Raw genomic sequence first — 19321 nt, 5'->3', positions numbered from 1 at the left:
TCAGTTGCACTGAAATGTGAAGGCAAAAGCCTAAATCCTCAGCCTCCTCCCACACCCAGAGAGGCACACGGCCACCACCAGGACCCACATGATAACAGGTGCCTCATCCAATCCCAGACCCTCATCCCATCTCTTGGGCCCTCAGCACCAGACGTTGGATCATCCCAGGGGCAGTTTCCCACAGCGCCGGGGGAAGTGGGAATTCCCCCAGCAGGAACAAAAAAGATCTTTATGAGGACAACCTTGAAGAGCAGAGTGAGTTTATTCCAAGAAGACGGCAGTCCTGAGAACTCACGGCCCACAGGCACATGGCAGAGTTGCTGGTTAAGGCCACGATTAGCAGTGACTTGCTGCAGGACTGCACTGGCTCTCTGCCACAGACACGAGTGTGGACCCTCACCCCTGTTCCCACTCCCCCATTAAGTCAGCTTGGGAGTGAGTGTGGAACAGGAAGTCTCTACTCAGGCAAAAGCCTGACCTCTAAGGAAGGCCACAGGAAATGCCTCAAAGGGCCTCTTCAGGGTCGGCCTTACCAAGGGACCCCAGCCATCTGCCAAGTCTAGTTGTCATCCCCTTCTTCCAGGCCCTCATGGAGAGTGAGAAGGCCAAGGCCCAAGCTGGGCCATCAGATTTGTAAAGGTCACAGGGGACACTGAACTTAGGACCTTCCTGTGTCCAGACACCAAGCCTAGGCCACTGTCAACCAGGAGGTCACAGTCCTGTTCCCAAGCACCGTCTGTGCTTCACCAACTTTTAGAAAGGGCTGGGCCTGAGCTCAGGTTGGCTTCCTTTGGAAGCAGATTCACGAAGTGGGTGGAGAGTAGAAGACTGAGTGCTCCCAAGGGGTAAGGAAGGGAGGGCCTGCTATAGCTCCAGGCTTTCTCCTCTTGCAGAGGGACAAGCCTCATGAGAAGGGGCCTCAGGCTGAGGTCTCAGTCCCCAGCAGCTGCAGGCTCAGGCCCTGAGTGTCCACTTCTACCAGGTGAATGCTGTAGTTACCGAGGCCCTAGGAGCAAAGGACAGAGGTGCTTAGAGGGTTCTGGGTGGGTTTTAGGCTTTCGGGAGGCTGGACTGTGGCTGCAGGGCCAAGGGGACTTACAGCTGTAGCCGCTGGTTAGCTGGTGGGCCACAGGGAGGGCTCCTATCCCACGCCAGATACCATACCCCAACCACACCATACCTCAGTCTTGGCCAGCACAGCCTCCAGAGCTTCCTTTTGCCGCGGCTCCTTGGTCAATAGATAGAGAAAGCCCCCGCCACCTGCCCCTGCCAGGCTCTGGCCATGCACGTGGGGGGCCAGGACAGCCATCATACGCCGCACAGCCAAGGGCTCACAGCCTGGGGCCATGAGCTTCTTCTGCTCCCAGTATGATGTCAGGCACTGGCCCAGCAGAGGCAGGCTCCCTGGGGTGGGGGCAGAGAGGGGAGTTGTGTGCCTGAGCCAGGATATTCACTCAGTGCCCATCTGTAGACTGGATGGGGTGCCAAGAGGCACTGCTTAACCAGTGTCATAGTTAAGAACCTGGGTTCGGTACTGGCTGGAAACAGGAGTGACAAAGCCCACCTCACGGGGTTGTCTGAGGACTAACGAGCACAGAGCAGTTGGCGTGGTACCCGGCACAGCGTTCACCGAACTGTGTAGCCCTAATCAGCTCTGACTCCCTGGAACTCGGCTATGGAGCCAAGCCTCTTCCCCCATCCGCTTCCTGGTAGGGGGGGCTGGAGGCCTTCCCCAGGATGCAGGTATTGTCCTGAGATGTGACTCCCACCTAAGTGTGGGACCCTGCAGAGGACAGAGGCTTCTCATACCTAGGGACGGTGCCAAGTCTGCAAAGGCCCCCGGCCTCAGACCCACAGGCAACAGGCACTCACTCCTGGTGCCTGAGCTCCGGGGAAGAAGCGCCTTACCTTGGCGGAAGGCTTCAGCGCACTCCTCGGTGTGCCGCACCAGGTTGTGGGCATTCTGCACAACAGCAGGCAGCCGGGCATACCAGCTCCTCAGCACGTCCTACAGACGGGGCAGGAGGGGTGCAGTGAGGCTCAGCCTAGCTGAGCCGTCTCGCGTCCCTCCCTTCTTCTGGGGCCAGGGCTCACCTGCAGCAGATTCCGGGCCAGGCGGGTCTTGCCAGTGTACACCAGGAGCAGGTGGTCATTGAGCTTCTGGACAAAGCCCGCAGGCACAGTGATCTCTTCCACTTCCACCTTCAGTGGCAGCTGAGCCCGGGAGCGCCCCACCTTGATGCCAGGCATTAGGCCACCCACTTGGTCCTGCCAGCCACCTCCTGCGAGAGCCCGGGCCCCGTCACTGTTGGCGCCTATCTGGCCCAGCTTCCCTCTCCCAGTACAGGCTCCTGGCCTTGCATCCCTGGCAGGGACCAGCGTGGGAAGACAGCTTCCCCCCCGCAATTTCAGCTGGGCCAGGTGAGCTGTGCAGCTTCTGCCCCCGCCCTGGGAGCAAGTTGAGCCCAGCAATGGAAGGGGCTTCATTCTGGAGCCAAGCTTAGAATGCACAAGGCCTGAGTTTTGTTGCAGACCTAATGTGTACTTGGAATTGGGGTAAACCACATCAAAGGATTAAGGCCTTACGCTAACCTTTCCCCCTGAGGAGGGATGACATAGGACTTTCCCTACAGCCTAACAGTCCCTGCACCCTGGCTTGACTGATAAAGGGTGTTGATGGTGGAAATAAGCTCCTCAGCATCTCTTATCAAACTTAAAATAGCTTGTTCACATTTTGCTTTACTAATGAAAGGTATGGATCTCTTTTCTTCTTGCAGCTATATAAAAATGTCAAAACTTGAGATGATTCTGGGATAGGCCTTTGATATTTGGAGAAGGGCCTGCAAGGATTTCGAGTATAAAACGCAAATGGCAGGAGGTATCTGGAACTTTACAGCCAAAATGTGGTTAGTGTCAGGCCTGGAATGTCAAGAACTCCTTAATCGCACCCCTCTCCTTCAGAGCACGTAGCGTAGCTTGTAATTATACATTTACTGGAGTGGTTATTGATCCATGTTTGTCTCCAATAGACCGTAAGACTTCTGATGGCAGGGATGCTGTTTTTGCTCATTTTATCCCCAGGGCCCAATACAGAGCGGGTGTTCGATAAATAGTTGTCATTTGACCAAATGAGAGATATGAACAGTGTACCTCAAAAGAAAACTAAAAAAGCTTCCCCATCTGCCCCTTTTGCTAATGACTACCTATTATGGGATGTGAGTCATTACAATGAAAGGAGGGAGCTAGGCTACAAAGTGGCCAGAGAAGATACCATAATCAGGCATCTATACATCTTTGTGGCAGTTTCCCTCCCACAGTCATGCTGAAGATGAGGCCTGGCATCCTGAGGTGACCAGAGCACCCTAGAGCCAGACAAGCCTCTGGCTGCTCTCCATTGTGCATGGATGCTAAGGGGCCACAGTGATGAGTAGGAGAAGCGTGGTGCTAGTGACATTCCGTATGATCACAGCCAGGCACTGGGTACCCCATCATGTGGTGGGGGAAGCGAGGCACAAGTGGCCCTCCCGCAAGGGAGAGGCACAGTGCTGAAGAACAGGCTGAAGGTCCTGTCCCCTAATCCAAACCCAGCCCTGCCCTGAGGGACAGCCCTGGGTAGGAACAGAGACATGAGGAATACCTAACACACATGAAAGGTGCAGCACAGACTCTAACACTTAGTAGGTGCTCCTACATCAAGCCCTTTGAGGTAGAAATATTTCATTTTGAAAAGCACCAGAGAGAGAGTGTCAGAGTGGTGAGAGGGAAGCTCTAACCCTTGTAAGGAGCAGCACAGTTCCGTGGCTGTCTGCACGTCCAGGGAAGCCCCTGGGGGCCCTGAAAAATTCCCGCGACCTCCCTTCTGCCCTGGGGCAGTCCGTACCTGTGGTAAGCAGCTGCTCCAGATGCAGCACCGCGTGGATCAGGGCCTCCGTGCCCACCGCCCGGCCTGCGGCCCGCTGCAAGGCGGCCAGGGCAGCCCCCGCCAGGATGCTGCTGGTGCCTGCAGGGCACGGAGGAGAGCACCAGCCATGACACGGCTCTGCCCAGCCCAATCCTGCCCCGCCCCCTCCCTCTCCACTGGGCAGAGGCTGGGGAGAGGATTGGAGGCAAAGCTGAAAGGGGGAATGGAGTCGGTGAGCAGCAGGGAGACAGGGCCTGCTCACCAAGGCCAGAGCCATGGGGCAGCTCAGACCAGGTATGCAGCTCAAAGCCGCCCCCAAAGGCACACAGCAGCTGCTCACTCAGCGAGAGCTTGGAGTGGACGCTCACGATCCCCGCACAGATGAAGGCCGCCTTCAACAGCGCCCCTGTGGAGTGAGCAGCATCCGGCAAGGAGTTTGGTCTTCAGGGGTGGAAACAGAAACCCCACCCATCTCAGCCTGGCCTGGGGCTCGGCGCAGACCCCATCCCCAAGCCACAAAAGTTCCTCTGGGTTCCATAACACCAGCAAATGTGCCAGCTCTACCTCCTGTGCCTGGGCAGGGTAACATGAAGGCTCCTCCGCCAGACTGGCTCACCCTCAGGCCAGGCACCCATGGCCTGCAGGGTCTCTCGGGTTCTGCCCCCATCCCCCAGCTGGCTAGCTGTGCCATCCCCACCTGCACAAATCACAGGTGCCCTGACCTGGGGCGTGGGGCTGGCAGTAATCCTGCAGGTCATCCAGGCTCCCGCATACTATCTTCGTGGCCATCTTGTCCTGCCGAGGTCCCACTGCCAGCCACAGCTCGGGCTCTGGGATGCGGCGAGCCCTGGCCCCAATGGGCCGGCGGCCATTCAATCGCACAGCCAGGCCCAGCACTGCCCCACCAAGCTCATAGGCAAGGGGTGGCGTGTCACTCCAGCCCCCTGTGGCAATTGAACGAGACCAAGCTGGTCACAGGGGCTGCCAGCTCAGTTCCGGGGTGGCTACCCTCACCCCTACCCCCCCCCCCCAGGGGCTCACCAGAGAAGTCCACTCGAGCCGGGCACTCAGCCACCACCCACTGCCCGGGTGCTGGCAGCTCTACCGGCACCGAGGAGACAAAGTGCTGGGCTGACATCACAGCCTGGCGGATCAGGATCTGCCCAGCCCCCTCGTAGTGGCGGGCAGCTCGTACTAGTAAGGCTGGTCTGCCAGGAGGGAAGGGAGAGATGGTGGCATGGAGCCCCAAGCTGGGGGCGGGCTGCTTAGGTTTGGGGACCGACTGCCCTAGGTGACCTGAGGACACTCCGCCTCTCTCTGGGTTTCCACCTCCAAGGACGGCAGGAGGCTTCTCCAAGGGTTTTGACATCATTAGCACCCACCTGCTCAGCCACTTGTCCCGCTCCTCGGCGAGCGCCTCCACGCCCCGCGCCAGGTCTCCACACTCCAGGTACGAGAAGGGCCGCACCCACTCAGGGTTGGCAGCTGGCCCACTCCGTAAACCTCCTTGGCCCTCTGCCATGCAGCCCAGGACATCCGCCACACAGGCCAGTGCCCGTGCTGCCACGCCAGGGTCTCCCCCACCAGCTGCCACTGAGGGACCAGGAGTCAGGAGCAGCTGGGGAGGAGGCCCGCCCTCAATGCCCCCTGCCCTCAGGCACCCCAGACTCCTCACACCTCTTCACTTTTGCCCAAGATGTATCCTTGCCTGGGAATGCTCCCCTCTTCTGCCTGGCAAAGTTCTCATCCCACCAGCCCCAGCCCAGATATGCCTCTGCAGTCCCCACCCAGGATGCCCTTAATGAGTAAGAGCTCAGGCTTGGGGGGCAAACCACCTGGGTTCAGTCTCAGCCCCCCACCAACCAGCTGTGTGGCCATGAGCGAATAACTGAAATGGAGAATGAGGCAGTCCCTGTGAGGCTAAGGCTGAGTCCCCAGCCAGAATGCCTGGGTCCCACGCAGGGCGGGCCACATCCCCCTGGGGCTGTGCTGGAGCTCTTCACCCACATCCAGCCCCCCGCACAGAACGTGCAGGCTTTGCCGATGCTTACAGGACCCAGAGCCTCACCCCCAGGCCTCCGCCGCTCACCAAACTCCCCACTAACAGGATGGAGCTTCCCAGAAACCTAAAAGTTAAGTCCATTTGTGTCTTTCCCCTGCTTTAAAGTCTCAAGACTCCCTAGTACCCTCAGGTTGACGACCTAGAGGGCAGACAGGGCAGGTGATGCTGGGTCTGGCTTCCCAGCATAGGTGCCCAGCACACTCACCCTGGTCCAGGGTGGCCATCAGGGGCCCAGGACAGCCCTCGTACACAGCAGCCCGGATCAGCGGGCGCAGGCTGAGGTCCTGCCGGGCCTCCAGCACGTGCCGCGCCTTATGCAGGGCCTGGCGGAAGAACAGGTGCCGGCGGGAGGCCAGTGTGGCAGCCCGGTCCAGGCGCGGCTGCAGCTGCTCCCAGGACAGACGCCAGGAGGCTCGCCAAGCCCGCAGGGCCTTGCCCCCATCCTCCTGGGGGTCCAGCATCCACAGCATGTCCTGGGGCCCCAGGGCCCTCGAGGGGTGGAGCACGGGAAAGAGACGGGCACTGAGAAGGCAGCGCTCAATGGGGGGCATGTCTGGGTCCCACAGGTCCCAGTCCCTGATGTGGGGAGAAGACACATGAGCAGGAGGGAAGCAAGTGCTCCTGCCTGGTCACCAAGCCCTGACCACCTGTCAGCTGGGGGTTGGCTCATTCATGGGGACAGGACGAACTCCAGAGGCAGCACAAGCAGGCAATTCAGGGAGGGAGGCCCAGCTGCCCTGCCTCCTTTCCCAGGCCATTGAACAAAATCCCAAAGCCTGAGCACGGCCAGGAATTTGGAGTTGCCCAGGGAGAAGATGCTAGGGCAAATCAGGCTGCTCAAAACTACCCCAGGGGACTTCCCTGGTGGCGCAGTGGTTAGGAATCTGCCTGCCAGTACAGGGGACACGGGTTCGAGCCCTGGTCCAGGAAGATCCCACATGCCGTGCAGCAACTAAGCCCGCGAGCCACAACTACTGAGCCTGCGTACTGCAACTACTGAAGCCCGCACACCTAGAGCCCGTGCTCTGCAACAAGAGAAGCCACTGCAATGAGAAGCCCGTGCAACGCAACGGAGAGTAGCACCTGCTTGCCGCAACTAGAGAAAGCCCACCCGCAGCAATGAAGACCCAACGCAGCCAAATATAAATGAAATAAATTAAAAAAAAAAAAAAAAACTACCCCAGACCGCAGGGATGGTGGGGGGTGGGGCAGGAGCAGGATGAGCCTCCAAGCAGCTACCACCCTGGCTGCCGAGGCCCACAGAGGCCCGTGGGGCCACCAACCCTACCGAATGCCTGTCTTCTGGAAGAACTGACTCCAAGACATGTTGAGATACGTTCCTGTCCCCTCTCTCTGGGGGAAGAGAAGGAAGCAGTCAGGGCTGCAGGGGCCACAGGAAGGGGTTAAGGGCAATAAGGCCAGGATCTGCTCAAGAGGGGACAGGAAAAGAGACAGGGGCACTTAAGCAAGCAAGTTCTGAAACAGCGTCAAGTCCTGGAGCTTCCACATTCCAGCCCGGGTGCCTGGAACCTGGAGCAGAATCCTGTCTGTAGGCCTGACCCTCCATAACTGGCTCTGCAGCCCAAGGCGGGTCACCTCCCTCTCTGAACCTCAGTCTCCGGCCTGAAAAATGGGGATAAGAATCCCCACGCAGCCTGCGTCAGAGCAGCTGAGGAGGGAGGTAAAGGCCTGTTGAGACTCTAATGGCTACACTCTCCTCACTGCCTATCTCTCAGGTGAGCGCTCAGAGAGCCCTGCAATGAAGCTGGGCTAGGACCCCCGGTGCTCCCCAAAGCCTAAAGAATGGGGGCGAGGGGAGGTAGGTGAGCACCTACTTCCCAGCTGTCCAGACGGCCAACGAGGGTGAAGGCCCGGCTGCGGGCGCCGTGCAGCTGCACATGGTGTCCCTGCAGGACGAGGTCGTGCAGCTCCAAGCCGTGCAGTGCCTCGGACTGGGCCACGTCCAGGCCACTCACGAAGCAGCCGGTGCCGATGTGAATGGGGCCCTGGCAGGGGAGCGGGCAGGCGTCCTGCGTGGGCAGGGGAACCCCAAGCACGCCCACAAAACACACAGGACCCTGGCTCCCGTACCCTTGCCCTCCCTCTGCCTGCCCTCTCAGGCCTCACCCGCAGGTGGCAGTGCTGCAGGACACTCCCAGGACCCAGCTGGACGGGGCCCTCCAGCAGGCAGCTGACCACAGAGCTCCCGGCCCCCAGTAGTTGCCGCTCCTGTGAAGCCAGGGAGAAAGCTGTGAGGGCCCAGGGCGGGTGCTGCCCCAATTCTCCTCCACAGCCAGGGCCAGAATTCCTGCTGCTCCCCGCGCCTGTCGGCCAGCCAGATCCCTCTCAATACCTCCCTGGCCCCAGCCTCAGGCTGACTCCCATCCCATCTTGATTTCTGCTGCTCCCCAGGGGCACGCTCTCCCTGCCTTCTCCTCCAAAGCAAATCTGCACCCAGTAGTGGAAGTCCCACCAGATGACAGCTCCCCCAGAAAACCTCTCCCACCTGTCCAGCTATCCCTACCCCCGCCACCCTGAGGGCCACCTCTGAACTCTACCTGCCCCATCACCATGAATTTGCCTGAATCCCCAAGCAGACCCTTCAGAAAGGGTGGGGGGGGGGAATCTTCTCTAGCTGCTCGCTCAGACTTGGATGTAGAATCCTGACTTGGCCACTTACTGGCTCTGTGGTCTTAAGCAAGTAACTTAACCTCTCTGAGCCTCCAGTGACTCACGTGCAAAATGGGGATAATAACACCTACACGCGTAGATAATCTGTCCCAAGCGTGAGCTATTCGCTCCCCTCCCTGCAGCCCCCATTCCTACCTGTCTCCAGGTACCCCGTAGGCCCCTCTGCTGGCCTTACCTCCAGGCAGGTCTTACCTCCACCTGGGAGTGCACGACCTGGGCCCCAGGAGCCCCCGGGAATGTGAGACTGTGCAGGAACTCACTGGCTGAGTTGGTCATGTAGTTGTAGCTGCCGTCAGGGACATATGCTGTAAAGATACAAGTACTGACCCCAACACCCTGCATGTTGCAGCTCTGACACCAGGCTGGGCCTCCCACCAGAAGACGCATCTTCATCAGGGCCTGGGAGGGCAAGCATGGAAATGAGCCCGCTGTGCCAATGGGGAAGCTGAGATCCAGAGAGGCTCAGCAACCTGCCCAAAGTCATACAGCTAGAAAGTAGAAAGACCAGGACTGGAGCCCAGGAAAGAGACAAAGGAAGAAGAGGAGAGTTACCTCAGCAGGGGACTTTGAACTGGGAGAGGGTAATCGTCCAGTCCATGCACTCACTAGGCCTGCCTGGTCCAGGAGCCTGGGGGCCAGGCAGGTGGGGTGGGAGCCTCATTCTGGGGGCCTTCACTCCCATGGCCTCCCTACCCCGGAGAGCCAAGAGGCAGTACCCACCCACTGTGAGGGGCTGATCGCGAAGCTCCCTCCACAGCTCAGCCCGGGCTCCATACAGATAACCCGCGATGTCCACATCACCTTGCCCCATCTCTGGGGGCCGCCCCACCAGGAAGTCCTCCCTTCTCACGTTCCGGGCCATGCAGAGCAGGATGTCAAAAAATAGAGACAGCTGGGACAAGGGTGGGAAGCACTGCTATTAGTGGGTACCTAGGCTGAGCTGGGGCAGTTCCATCTCTAGAGATGCTGACATAGAGAGGGGAAAGGACTGGCCTGAGGTCACACAGCCAGGTGCCAGTGTCAGTGCCTCTTGCCCAGGCCAGAACCTGCCAGTCCCCACTCCCATTCACCTGGACAGGCCGGGCTCCGGAGTCCAAGCCCATGTAGGTGCAGGCGTCCAGAGGCGGGCTCACATGGGTGGCCAGGAGGTGCTCAGCAGTTTCCACAGAGAAGAAGACAAGCCCAGAAACCTGGAGGGGCCCCCACAAGGGTCAGGTGGGAGACCCTGGGGCCAGCCTTGTGCCTGAGTTGGGGAGGGCATGTGCAGATGGGCCAAGCAAGGCTGACTGCCACACCGGACAGGATCATTCATCTTCTGGGCCACTCCAGCACCCAGACTCCAGGCTTAATGGAGGCAGCTCCACCGAGGGCCCCTCAGCAGGCAACTTCTAGGACCCCCTCAATTTTCAGGTCTCCTCCCAATCCCAGTTCTCCATCTTCCCTATAGTCTAGTCCCAGGCTCTTATCCACCACTCGTACCTTTGTCCTTCATTCTAGAAGGATCCCCTGAGTCTGGTTCCAGCCTTTCTCATTTGGGACAAGACCCTGAATTCCAAGGCTACCCCCTCCTCAGATTTTGGCTTCACCCGCTCCCCTGAATACCAGTTCCAGATCTTCCTCAGATTCTGGTTCTAGCCTTCCCCAGAAGGAGCGGGGCTCTGCCCTGGCAGCCATACCAGTGGCACCCGCCCGTCAGGCCTGCCACATCGTCGTATCTCTGCCTCGGTGCCTTGGTAATAAATGTCCAAAACGAAGCCCTACATGGGAGCAGAAAACAGAGTTAGGGAAGGGAGCAAGAGAGGATTACGAAAGAGGGCACGCAAGGGTGTTCTCCAGATGTAAACCTAAGACGCAAGTCTGACAGGCCCCAGCATACTCCTGGGGATACAGGTGCCTGAGACCTCCCCCACCCTGACAGCAGAGGGCAGGCTTCAAATGTCTCCACAGCCCCAAGCCTGGGCACAGAGCCTGGCACAGGATCAGGGGCAATTCATGTTTGGCAAAAGACTAAGCACAAGAGCTGCTGCCATGGGGGGAAACTCCTCCAGATCCAGACCATGCCAGAAAGTCCAGGGCGAGGCTGCCCAGAGCACAGGACCAGGAGGCCATCCCAGGATGGCTCAGCTGCCCACGCTGCTGCCCCAGGGGCACTACCTGGGAGTCAGTGAGGTAAACACCATGGTTCCGGGCATAGGCCGTGCTCCCCGGAAGGGCGATCGCTCTGGCTCCCCGGAAGCCGTCCCAGCTGATCCCTGCAGGTGGGGGAGTCAGGAGGCTCTCCAGGGACCCCAGCCCAAGGAATGGGGGAATCCCTTCCAGGAAGAGGGCAGGGGCTTCCAGGCACCTCTAAAGAAAATACGGTTTCCAAAGCCAAATGGACATTCCCCTGGGAGAATGACAACACCTCACCCCCAAAGTTTGGCCACAGAGCCCTTTGGGACAAAGGGGGCAGGGCTGGGTATCTCCACTCTACGGACAGGCAGACAGGCCCAGCAGGGGAAGCCCTGCCTCCTGGTCTAAGCTCCATCCTTCAAACCTTAGAGCTTCCCTTGTGAACAGGGCAGCAGGCCAGGCCCAGAGACGGGGTGGGTGAGGAGAGGCAGAGCCACGCTGGCTGTGGCTAGGGAGGGCAGTCCCAAGCCTTCTCAGGCTCACCTGGGTTTGGAGGAACAGACAGCAGCATGTCGGTGCTGCAAACCCACACGCCTGGCGGGGAGCCTGGGCCCAGCTGTGGGGAGAGAGGACGAAGCTGATGGCCGGGCCCAGCCCTTCCTCTGCTCCCACACAGCACAGCCTCAGCCTGTTACAGGGGGACTCGGGCTGCTGAGGTAACAGGGGCCTCCCTATATCCATGGTGCCGATGCCAGCCCTCCCACCTGCTTCCTGAGGCCGCACCTCCCCCCAGTGTGGCCAACACTAACATCCTGAAGCTCTAACTAACTCCAGGCACCCAAAGCCATTGTTCCTGGCATCCCCTGTCTGAGCCAGCACAGACTATGGCTGGTGGCTCAGCAGGAAAGCGGCAGGACAAGGCCCCATGGCAGCTGCCTGTCTCACCCGATGGCTCATGATGTCCAGCAAGCAGTCCAAGTTGCAGACCACGGCCTCCACAGGGGCCTGTGGGTTCTCCACAGGGAGGCAGGTGAAGGCCCGGCCACAGTCATCGAAGGGGAAGTCTCGGCCCTGGGGCGGGAGCAGGGACAGGCAGAAGAGCTTGAGGCAGAGAGCCTGGGCAGAAAGCCATCAAGCCAGAGGACTTTTACAAAGTGTGTTCTCATGTGATTTTTTAAATTACATGATTATGGTAAAAAATGAGCAAATGCAGATACGCAAAAAGAAAAACAATCCCTCAGGGATAATAACCATTGCCCTCATTTTGAGGTTACGCCCTTTTGTATACCTCACATGCAGACTATTTTTTTTTTTTTACAAAAATGAAAAAGACGGAGACAACAGAACTTCACACACACACAAGAGTACAAGTCAAACTGGAGAAAGACTGGGAACCATATCAATGTCAATATCCTGGCTGTAATTATACTACAGTTTTGGAAAATATGACCATTGGCAAGATCTGGGCAAAGTTTTCAGAGGCTTCCCTCTGGAATATTTCTTAAATGTGGATCTACAATGATCTCAATCAAACTTCCAATTAAAAAGGCTGAGATCATTCTGTACAAACTTGTGCAGCTGGCCTTTTTCACTGAACAATGAAAATATATTCACCGATGCTCACAGTGAGCCAGGCCAGGCCCCAATTTAAGCATTTGATGGGTCATCTCAGCACATCCACATGAAGTAGGAACTGCTGCCATCCTCATGTTACTGATGAGGAAACTGAGGCCTCGAAACAGTCAAGTGACCTGCCCCAGGTCACAGAGCTGGTCAATGCACAGGTCAGTGCAGAGAGTTAAATGGACCTTTTAATCATTGTCTAATATTCCACCAGGAGGATATGCTGTTTATATTTAACCGGTTCCCTATTCTGGACACCTGGATTAATTCTGTTTCTGATTCTTCAGGATTTGCACAATGCACACCTGCACACAAAGGTAGAAGACCCCTAAAGTCCCATCCAACCCCGAGGATTGACCATCCTTCTGCATGGCCCCTGCCCAGCATTCTACTGACCATGTGCAGGATGAGGATCCAGGCCGAGTGCAGAACATCCGATGTGACCACCTATCAAAAGTGGAAGAGCACTGTTCACAGAGGTCTGGGCAGATGACACCCAAGGATGGCGCCCTCTTGTGCAGGGAGAGACCCCCAGCACAAGTCCACACAAGAACCAAAGGAGGGACTTCCCTGGTGGCACAGTGGTTAAGAATCTCCTGCCAATGAAGGGGGACACGGGTTCGATCCCTGGTCTGGGAAGATCCCACATGCCGCAGAGCAACTAAGCCCGTGCGCCACAACTACTGGGCCCGCGCTCTAGAGCCCGCGAGCCACAACTACTGAGCCCGTGCGTCACAACAAGCCCATGCACCTAGAGCCCGTGCTCCGCAACAAGAGAAGCCACCGCAATGAGAAGCACGCGCAGCCCAACGAAGAGTAGCCCCCGCCTGCTGCAACTAGAGAAAGGCCGCGCGCAGCTACGAAGACCCAACGCAGCCAAAAATAAATTTAAAAAAAAAAAAAAAAAAAAAGAACCAAAGGAACAACCAGCAAGGTCAAGACCAATGGCCACAGGCAGGCACGAGGCAGCCCTGGCCACTCCTGGATAAGGAAGCACAGCAGCCTTCCAGTTGGGCCACTCCCCTGTTCCCTGTTTTTAGGGAAGGCTGCAGGCAAGAACGTGGGGCTGGCTGGCGGGTGACTCACAGTAAGTCAGCTTCATGGCAACCACACAGTGGTCCCCTCCCTTGCGGGTGCCACCCCCACTGCCAGAGCGTGTCCATGCCTGTGACCACCCTCACTGCCTGTGCCAGGGTGCCATGCAGGCAAGGTGACCTCGTGAAGTGGCTGGGTGTGTGTGGGACGTGGGCCCACGCTCTACGCACTGGGGGCCACTGCACCTCAGTTCCAGCAAACCATTGCTGTGTGGGAAGGAGAGTCCAGGGTAGCAAGATGAGATTTCTCAAGGGAAGCCAGAAAGCCTAACTCCGAGATACTGGCTCTGACTTTCTAAATCCACTACAAAGGCTGCCCCTGCCTTCTGCCCTCAGCTGGATGAGTCTGCTCAATCTACAGATGCAAAAACTGATGCCAAACCTGAACTGGGCAGGAAAATGGAGCCCGAAGAGCTGGGGACCTTGGAAAGGCTCTGTTTGAAGCCCCCATCCCTGCTGTGCCCAGGGGGGCGCTTGAGGAGCACTCACAGTGAAGCCTGCACGGGCACTCAGGTGCTCAGCAGCCACCAGCAGGGCGTTGAGGGTGGCTCCTCCACTGCCCACATGAACCTCAGGGTCTTCCACGGCCAATAGCATCGTCCTGGTGGGGATCTGCTCTCGCTTCTGCCGTATCTCCAGCTCTGTGGTCAGAACATGACGGGGACCTGCGCCCCAGCCTCTCCACCCTGGTCCCAAGCACCTCAAGCAAACCTCCTGACAGCCATTATTTAATCTTCTTTGACTTAGCAGCTTTTCATCTAGTAGCTCATTAGATCTTTTCCCAACTCAGTGAGGTAAGTACAACTACTCCCATTGCACAGATGAGAAAATCGAGTCTCAGTGAAGTGACCTATGTCTGAGGTCACGTGGCTAGGAAGAAGCAGAATCTGGGTTTGAACCCGGGTCTGCCCGGCTCCTGGGGCTGTAGGGGTATGTGGCAAAGAAAGGGGAGAGGGTTCCACATTAGGGGCAGAGTGGAGAGGGAGGGTCAACTACCTCTCTGGAAGACCTCGACGCTGTCCTTGTACTGGCATGTCAGGATGATGACCGTCCAATCAACCCCCTTCGGCTGCTCCATTCTGGCCAAAGTTGAGGGGCTTCCAGGGCAGAGATACGGGTATATGTGAATTTTTTAAAATTATCATACCCTAAAATTGATTTTTTTTGGTTGTAAGTAGTTTTATGAATTTTAATACATGTATAGATTCTTGTGGTTACTACCACCATCTGCATCTAAAAAAGCTCCCACATGCTAACCCTTTACAGTCACACCCTCCTCCATCCCTCACCCCTGACAACCAGCCATCTGTTCTCCAAAGCTATAGTTGGAATGTAATCTTTTGAGATTGGCTTCTTTCACTCAACATAATGCCTCTGAGATTCATCCAAGTTGGCTATGCATATCCATAGTTCTTTCTCTTTTTTTGCCAAGCAGTATCCCGTCGCATAGACATCGCACAGTCTGTTTCTCCACCCACCCACTAAAGGACATCTGGGCTGCTTCCAGGTTTTGGTAATCATGAATAGAGCTGCTATAAACATTCATGCAGATTTAGCGTGAACATAAGACTTCGTCTCTCCAGGCGGACACCTAGGTGTGGGATTGCTGGGTCATGTGATGAGTCTATCTTTGACTTCATCAATCTGGGTGCATGACATTTCCTCAGGAGAGGAAGTAAGGGGAGTGGGGTGGGGTTGACAGGGGGTCCCACCTTAAAACAAGGGGCTGCCCTTTCTGTACCGCAGGCCCCTCATCATCCAATCATTGGCACTGAGCTGCAGGGAGGGAGGCTCTAACTTCTAGGCTCCTGAGGCTGAGGGCAATTCCCCGGAAAAGAGGGAAGCTCTGGGAGAGGGACACCAGTTTGTTCAAGAGCAGCATGCCAACAGCACCCACTACAGGGACCTCAGAGGGGAACTCCCCTCCCAGAGGCTCCAAGCCAGAAGGGGGCTGCAACCCCACCTGTCAGCCATCTTCCTCCAGGGCACTCTGAGCAAGTGAGGGGAAGGTGAAGCCAAAGCTATGGCTTCACCCACTCCTATCCCCCCAACACTCCTTTCCTACCAGATAAGAAGCCAATCTGACTGCAGAGGCCCTGGCCTCCCCAAGACCTCTCTGGACGAGTCTCTAGGAGTGCGCTGGCGTTTACCTCTGGCAGGGTCCCAGTTGCTGTCCCATGCAGCAGCCCACCCCCACCTCTTCCCTCCAGCCCCCAAAGCTCAGTGTGGGGAGGGCCGGTGGAGTGAGCTGCATGCCACCCCAGAGGTGCCCTGACCACACGTCCATCTGCAGTCAACCCTCACCCCAGCCAGAGCCAACAGGAAACCTGAACCTCAGTAATGGTTTCTTCTTATGCCAGACTCTGCTGCCACCAAGCCTATGGTTAAGGCTGACAGACACTGCCACTTAGCAACACCCACACTCCCACGAGCTTTCAGGGAAAGCTTCCACCACTAACAAAAATTGCTCTGTTCCCTGTTCAGCTCAGGAGGGAAATCCAGAGGGGAAACCTGAGCTAGAGATCTTGGCCAGGCATCTGAAGTCAAAGGCATTCCCCAGGTTACCCATCTGGCCTTCCCAGTAAAGGGGGTGGCTGGGGATTCCAGATGGGCCACCAACTCCCTGTGTGATCTTCGGCACCCCTAACCCTCTCTGGCCTCCTGTGGTAGGGAGTGTAACGGATAGATGCCCCCATCTTGTTCACACGGAGGCCATGCTTCCCACCAACCAATGACATGAAGAAGACAGACCCACTCCTACAAGATGGGGATCCTCTGACAGGCACCCTTGGCTCCAGAACTCCCCATCAACCCAACAGAAACTGTCTTAGAACTGCACTGCAGTCTGAGAGCCTTCTACCCATACCTCCCTTCTTCCTTCCGGTGCTGTTACAGGAAGCAGAACTGAAAACTGACAGCTCTCCCTGCTTCCTCCAGCTCCCTCCCCTTCTTCACTCCCCCAATAAATCTCTTGCAAGTCTAATCCCATCTTGTTCTCTACTTCTCTGAGGACCTAAACCAACATGGGAGTATATCCTCTTCCTCTTGGGACTGCCAAAGGAAAAATTACTGTAAGAACCTCTAAATTAATGTCTGGGAAGTACTTTCTTTATACTTAAAGATGAAGAAACTGAGGCACAGAGAGATTTAAGTGACTTGACCAAGGTCACACAGCTAGCAAGTGGTAGAGCCAAATTTGAACCCAGACACCTTTTTTCCAGAGTCCATTCTCTTAACCCCTACACTGAACCTACTTTGTAGGATGGAAAAAAGAACCAACGTACTAAATATATGTGAAGTGCCCAATACGAGGTGACAATGAAATGGGGATGGCATTAATGATAACAGCCACTAGAAGTTAAGACCCATAGTTAAGACACTATGATTTTTCATCTTCACAACACCACTGCCAGGTAAGTATTCTGTCCACTTTACAAATGCTAGTTGATGCTGCATCCATGACTGGGACCTGGGTCTCTCAGGTGATGGTGACAATGATGTTTGATCCCAAGCAAAGGTGTTAAAAGAGAGCAAGGAAGAAATGCCCCAAGGAGAGTCCAAAGGTCTGAGGCCAGTCTTGGTCTTGGCATAGTGACTGAGAGTCATGAGCAGATGACAGGTCACAGGCAGAGGAGGGAGGACGGCATGATCTGGACTGTACTCTACTAGAAACTGGAGCAGAGGAATAGTCCTGGGCTGGGAATCAACCCCCCAGAGGCTGTCCCCATCTCTCCCTCTTCCTGTGTGATCTTGAGCAGGTTACTTAACCTCTCTGAGCCTCAGTTCCCCAATTGAAAACTGGGGCCAAAGATACCAACCTCCTAGGATGGTTGCATTAAATAAAACATAAAAATATGTGGCACACAGCAGGAGCTCAATGAATGGTAGTTCTCTCCAGTGAGGAAAAGCAACAGAAGAATTCGACTTGACCCTGAAGCAAGTTGGAGTGAAGGCTCTGATATATTCTCTGGGTCAAAGATGCTCCTGTAGAAGAAAAAAATCAGGGAAGGCCTGGGAAAATCAACCAAGGCTAAGTGGCATGCCTTGCCCGATCAGACTAAAGGGTATTATGAGAACAGAAAAGGTGGAACAGTACTGGTAGCATAGGGAGAGTCTTTTTCAGGCACCACGCCAAAGACACGTTGAAGTATCAGCTCATGTGACCCACTCAACAGCCCTATGAATTGAATTTTACCACACCCACGTAATTTGTAAGGAAATTGTAGCGTAAAGAGATGAAATAGCCTGCCCAAGGACATATACAGCTTTTACAGGCAGGTCAGGTGTATCCAACTCCAAGATTCCTGTTCTTACCCACCCTGTAGAAACAAGACATCTCTCCTGGAGTCTTTGCCCTCTGTCATACCTGACATTTGTACAGAAATCTTAGATAATACAGGCCTCTATCCAATATTCTGCACACTTCCAACAGAACTTTATCTACTGAGGCCAAGTTGAAATAGTTCTTAATGTCCTCAGCCACACGCTGCCTAAAATTAGGATAGGGAAGGGGAGCTAGGGACAGAATAAAATAGTAAGGCCTCTTCATATTTGCTTTTTGAAGAGAAGTGGGGCAGGGATTTTGCATTTTAAAGGGAAAAAGCAGCCCCACGGAGGAATGTGATTTGTCTTCTGGGAAGCGAAAAAAGGCAGAAGGAAGGTGATTGGGAGTAAAATTACATTGCAAATTACACAAACGTCATATAATTGAGATTTGTGGATAATGACGAGCCCCGATGGGGTAAACGGAGGCAGGAAAAGCGACCTCAAAGGAAAAATCACCAGCGCCAGCATCCAGAGGCCCACCTGCCTGTGGTCCCTGTCCCGGGCGTCCCCAGGTCCCGGAGCTCCTGTAGAAAGACCCAGGCCAACGGGTAGAAGGACCCGCAAACGCCCCTTGGAGCAAGTGGGCGCCCGGGGGCGGCTGCAGAGTTCCCCGACGCTCTTCCCTATCAGGAACCAGACAGCCAGTGGCCCGGCTCAGTCTTGCGGGTCCAAGAGTGTGGGCGGGAGGCGGAAAAACGGCGCGGGACACTGGGTGTGCGGTGCCGGTGTCCGCGCGGTCTGACATACGTGCCTCCGCCGGCTCTCGGCACAGAGGGGATCTTTAACGCAGGGCTGTGCGTGCCTTCGCGGCGCACCCTGGGAAATGTAGTTTCAGCCCTCCGCCCGCCCTGGCTTGTCCTCCCCAAAAGCCCAGCTCGGAGCTATCGCCTGGGCCAGCGGAGATGGTCAGGGCAGCGCTTTCCTAAAGGGCAGTGATTCTTCCCTTCGAGAAGGGAGGTGAGGGGAGAAGGCGGCTCCGCTGGGCAGCAAAACTACAACTCCCAGAGGAACCAGTGCGTTGTAAAGACAAAACTCGTTTTCTGAGACTCGGGGTTCCAGGTTTGTGTTTTGTTCATTTGTTTAACCCCCTGGCCGGGGGCGTGGTGCCGCCGCGTTTCCCCGAAGAGACAGAAATCAAACCGGGAGGAAAAACCCCACAGGTGTCGTTCGAGCGTAAGCGACTATCGTTGGATTGGCAATTGGCCATGCTTTCGCGGGTTCATTACGTGGGTCCTTCCGGTAGAAACTTTTCAACTCTGTAGTGGGAAAAAGATCTGTGGCTTTTTTGGAAAAGTGATGAATGGCTGCCTTGTTCGTAATAGCGGAAAACTGAAAACTCTCTCTCCAGGGTACTGGGAAAATAAACTAGGCACATCCATGCAATGGAATACTCTGCAGCAGTTAGAAATAATGAGCTAGATCTACATGTACAATAGGGAAAAGTGTTCAAGACACTTTGTTAAAGAACATTATGTATGGGAATCTACTCGTGTCAAAAATAATGTATGCGGA

The 19321-nt window shown here is 56.0% G+C and overlaps 1 protein-coding gene across 8 annotated transcripts; it reads right to left on the bottom strand.

Annotated features, from left to right (window-relative positions):
- Nucleotides 1-243: 243 nt before the first annotated feature.
- On the bottom strand, nucleotides 244-18570 carry FCSK (fucose kinase). Of its 8 annotated transcripts, none has more exons than XM_057534791.1 (25): nucleotides 18290-18570; nucleotides 17302-17467; nucleotides 14480-14580; nucleotides 13973-14124; nucleotides 12786-12836; nucleotides 11712-11882; nucleotides 11310-11382; nucleotides 10809-10906; nucleotides 10331-10411; nucleotides 9725-9844; nucleotides 9375-9546; nucleotides 8847-8959; nucleotides 8091-8192; nucleotides 7799-7969; nucleotides 7252-7388; nucleotides 6169-6539; nucleotides 5284-5494; nucleotides 4943-5109; nucleotides 4624-4845; nucleotides 4164-4307; nucleotides 3881-4000; nucleotides 2095-2282; nucleotides 1909-2008; nucleotides 1181-1404; nucleotides 244-1006 (listed from the first exon to the last, which is right to left on the bottom strand). In XM_057534791.1, exons 3-25 carry the CDS (start codon nucleotides 14559-14561, stop codon nucleotides 920-922), a joined length of 3357 nt encoding a protein of 1118 aa, XP_057390774.1. In that variant the 5' UTR covers nucleotides 14562-14580; nucleotides 17302-17467; nucleotides 18290-18570; the 3' UTR covers nucleotides 244-919. The 8 variants fall into 8 exon arrangements, with proteins under 8 accessions (XP_057390774.1, XP_057390777.1, XP_057390776.1 ...); XM_057534794.1 differs by having other exon boundaries at nucleotides 4242-4307; XM_057534793.1 differs by having other exon boundaries at nucleotides 7252-7316.
- Between the last annotated feature and the right edge of the window lie 751 nt (nucleotides 18571-19321).

This window comes from Balaenoptera acutorostrata, chromosome 19 (genome assembly GCF_949987535.1).
Source record: "Balaenoptera acutorostrata chromosome 19, mBalAcu1.1, whole genome shotgun sequence".
Lineage (NCBI taxonomy): Eukaryota > Metazoa > Chordata > Mammalia > Artiodactyla > Balaenopteridae > Balaenoptera > Balaenoptera acutorostrata.
Note: the sequence above shows the minus strand (reverse complement) of the source record. Positions and strands in the feature narration are given on the sequence as shown.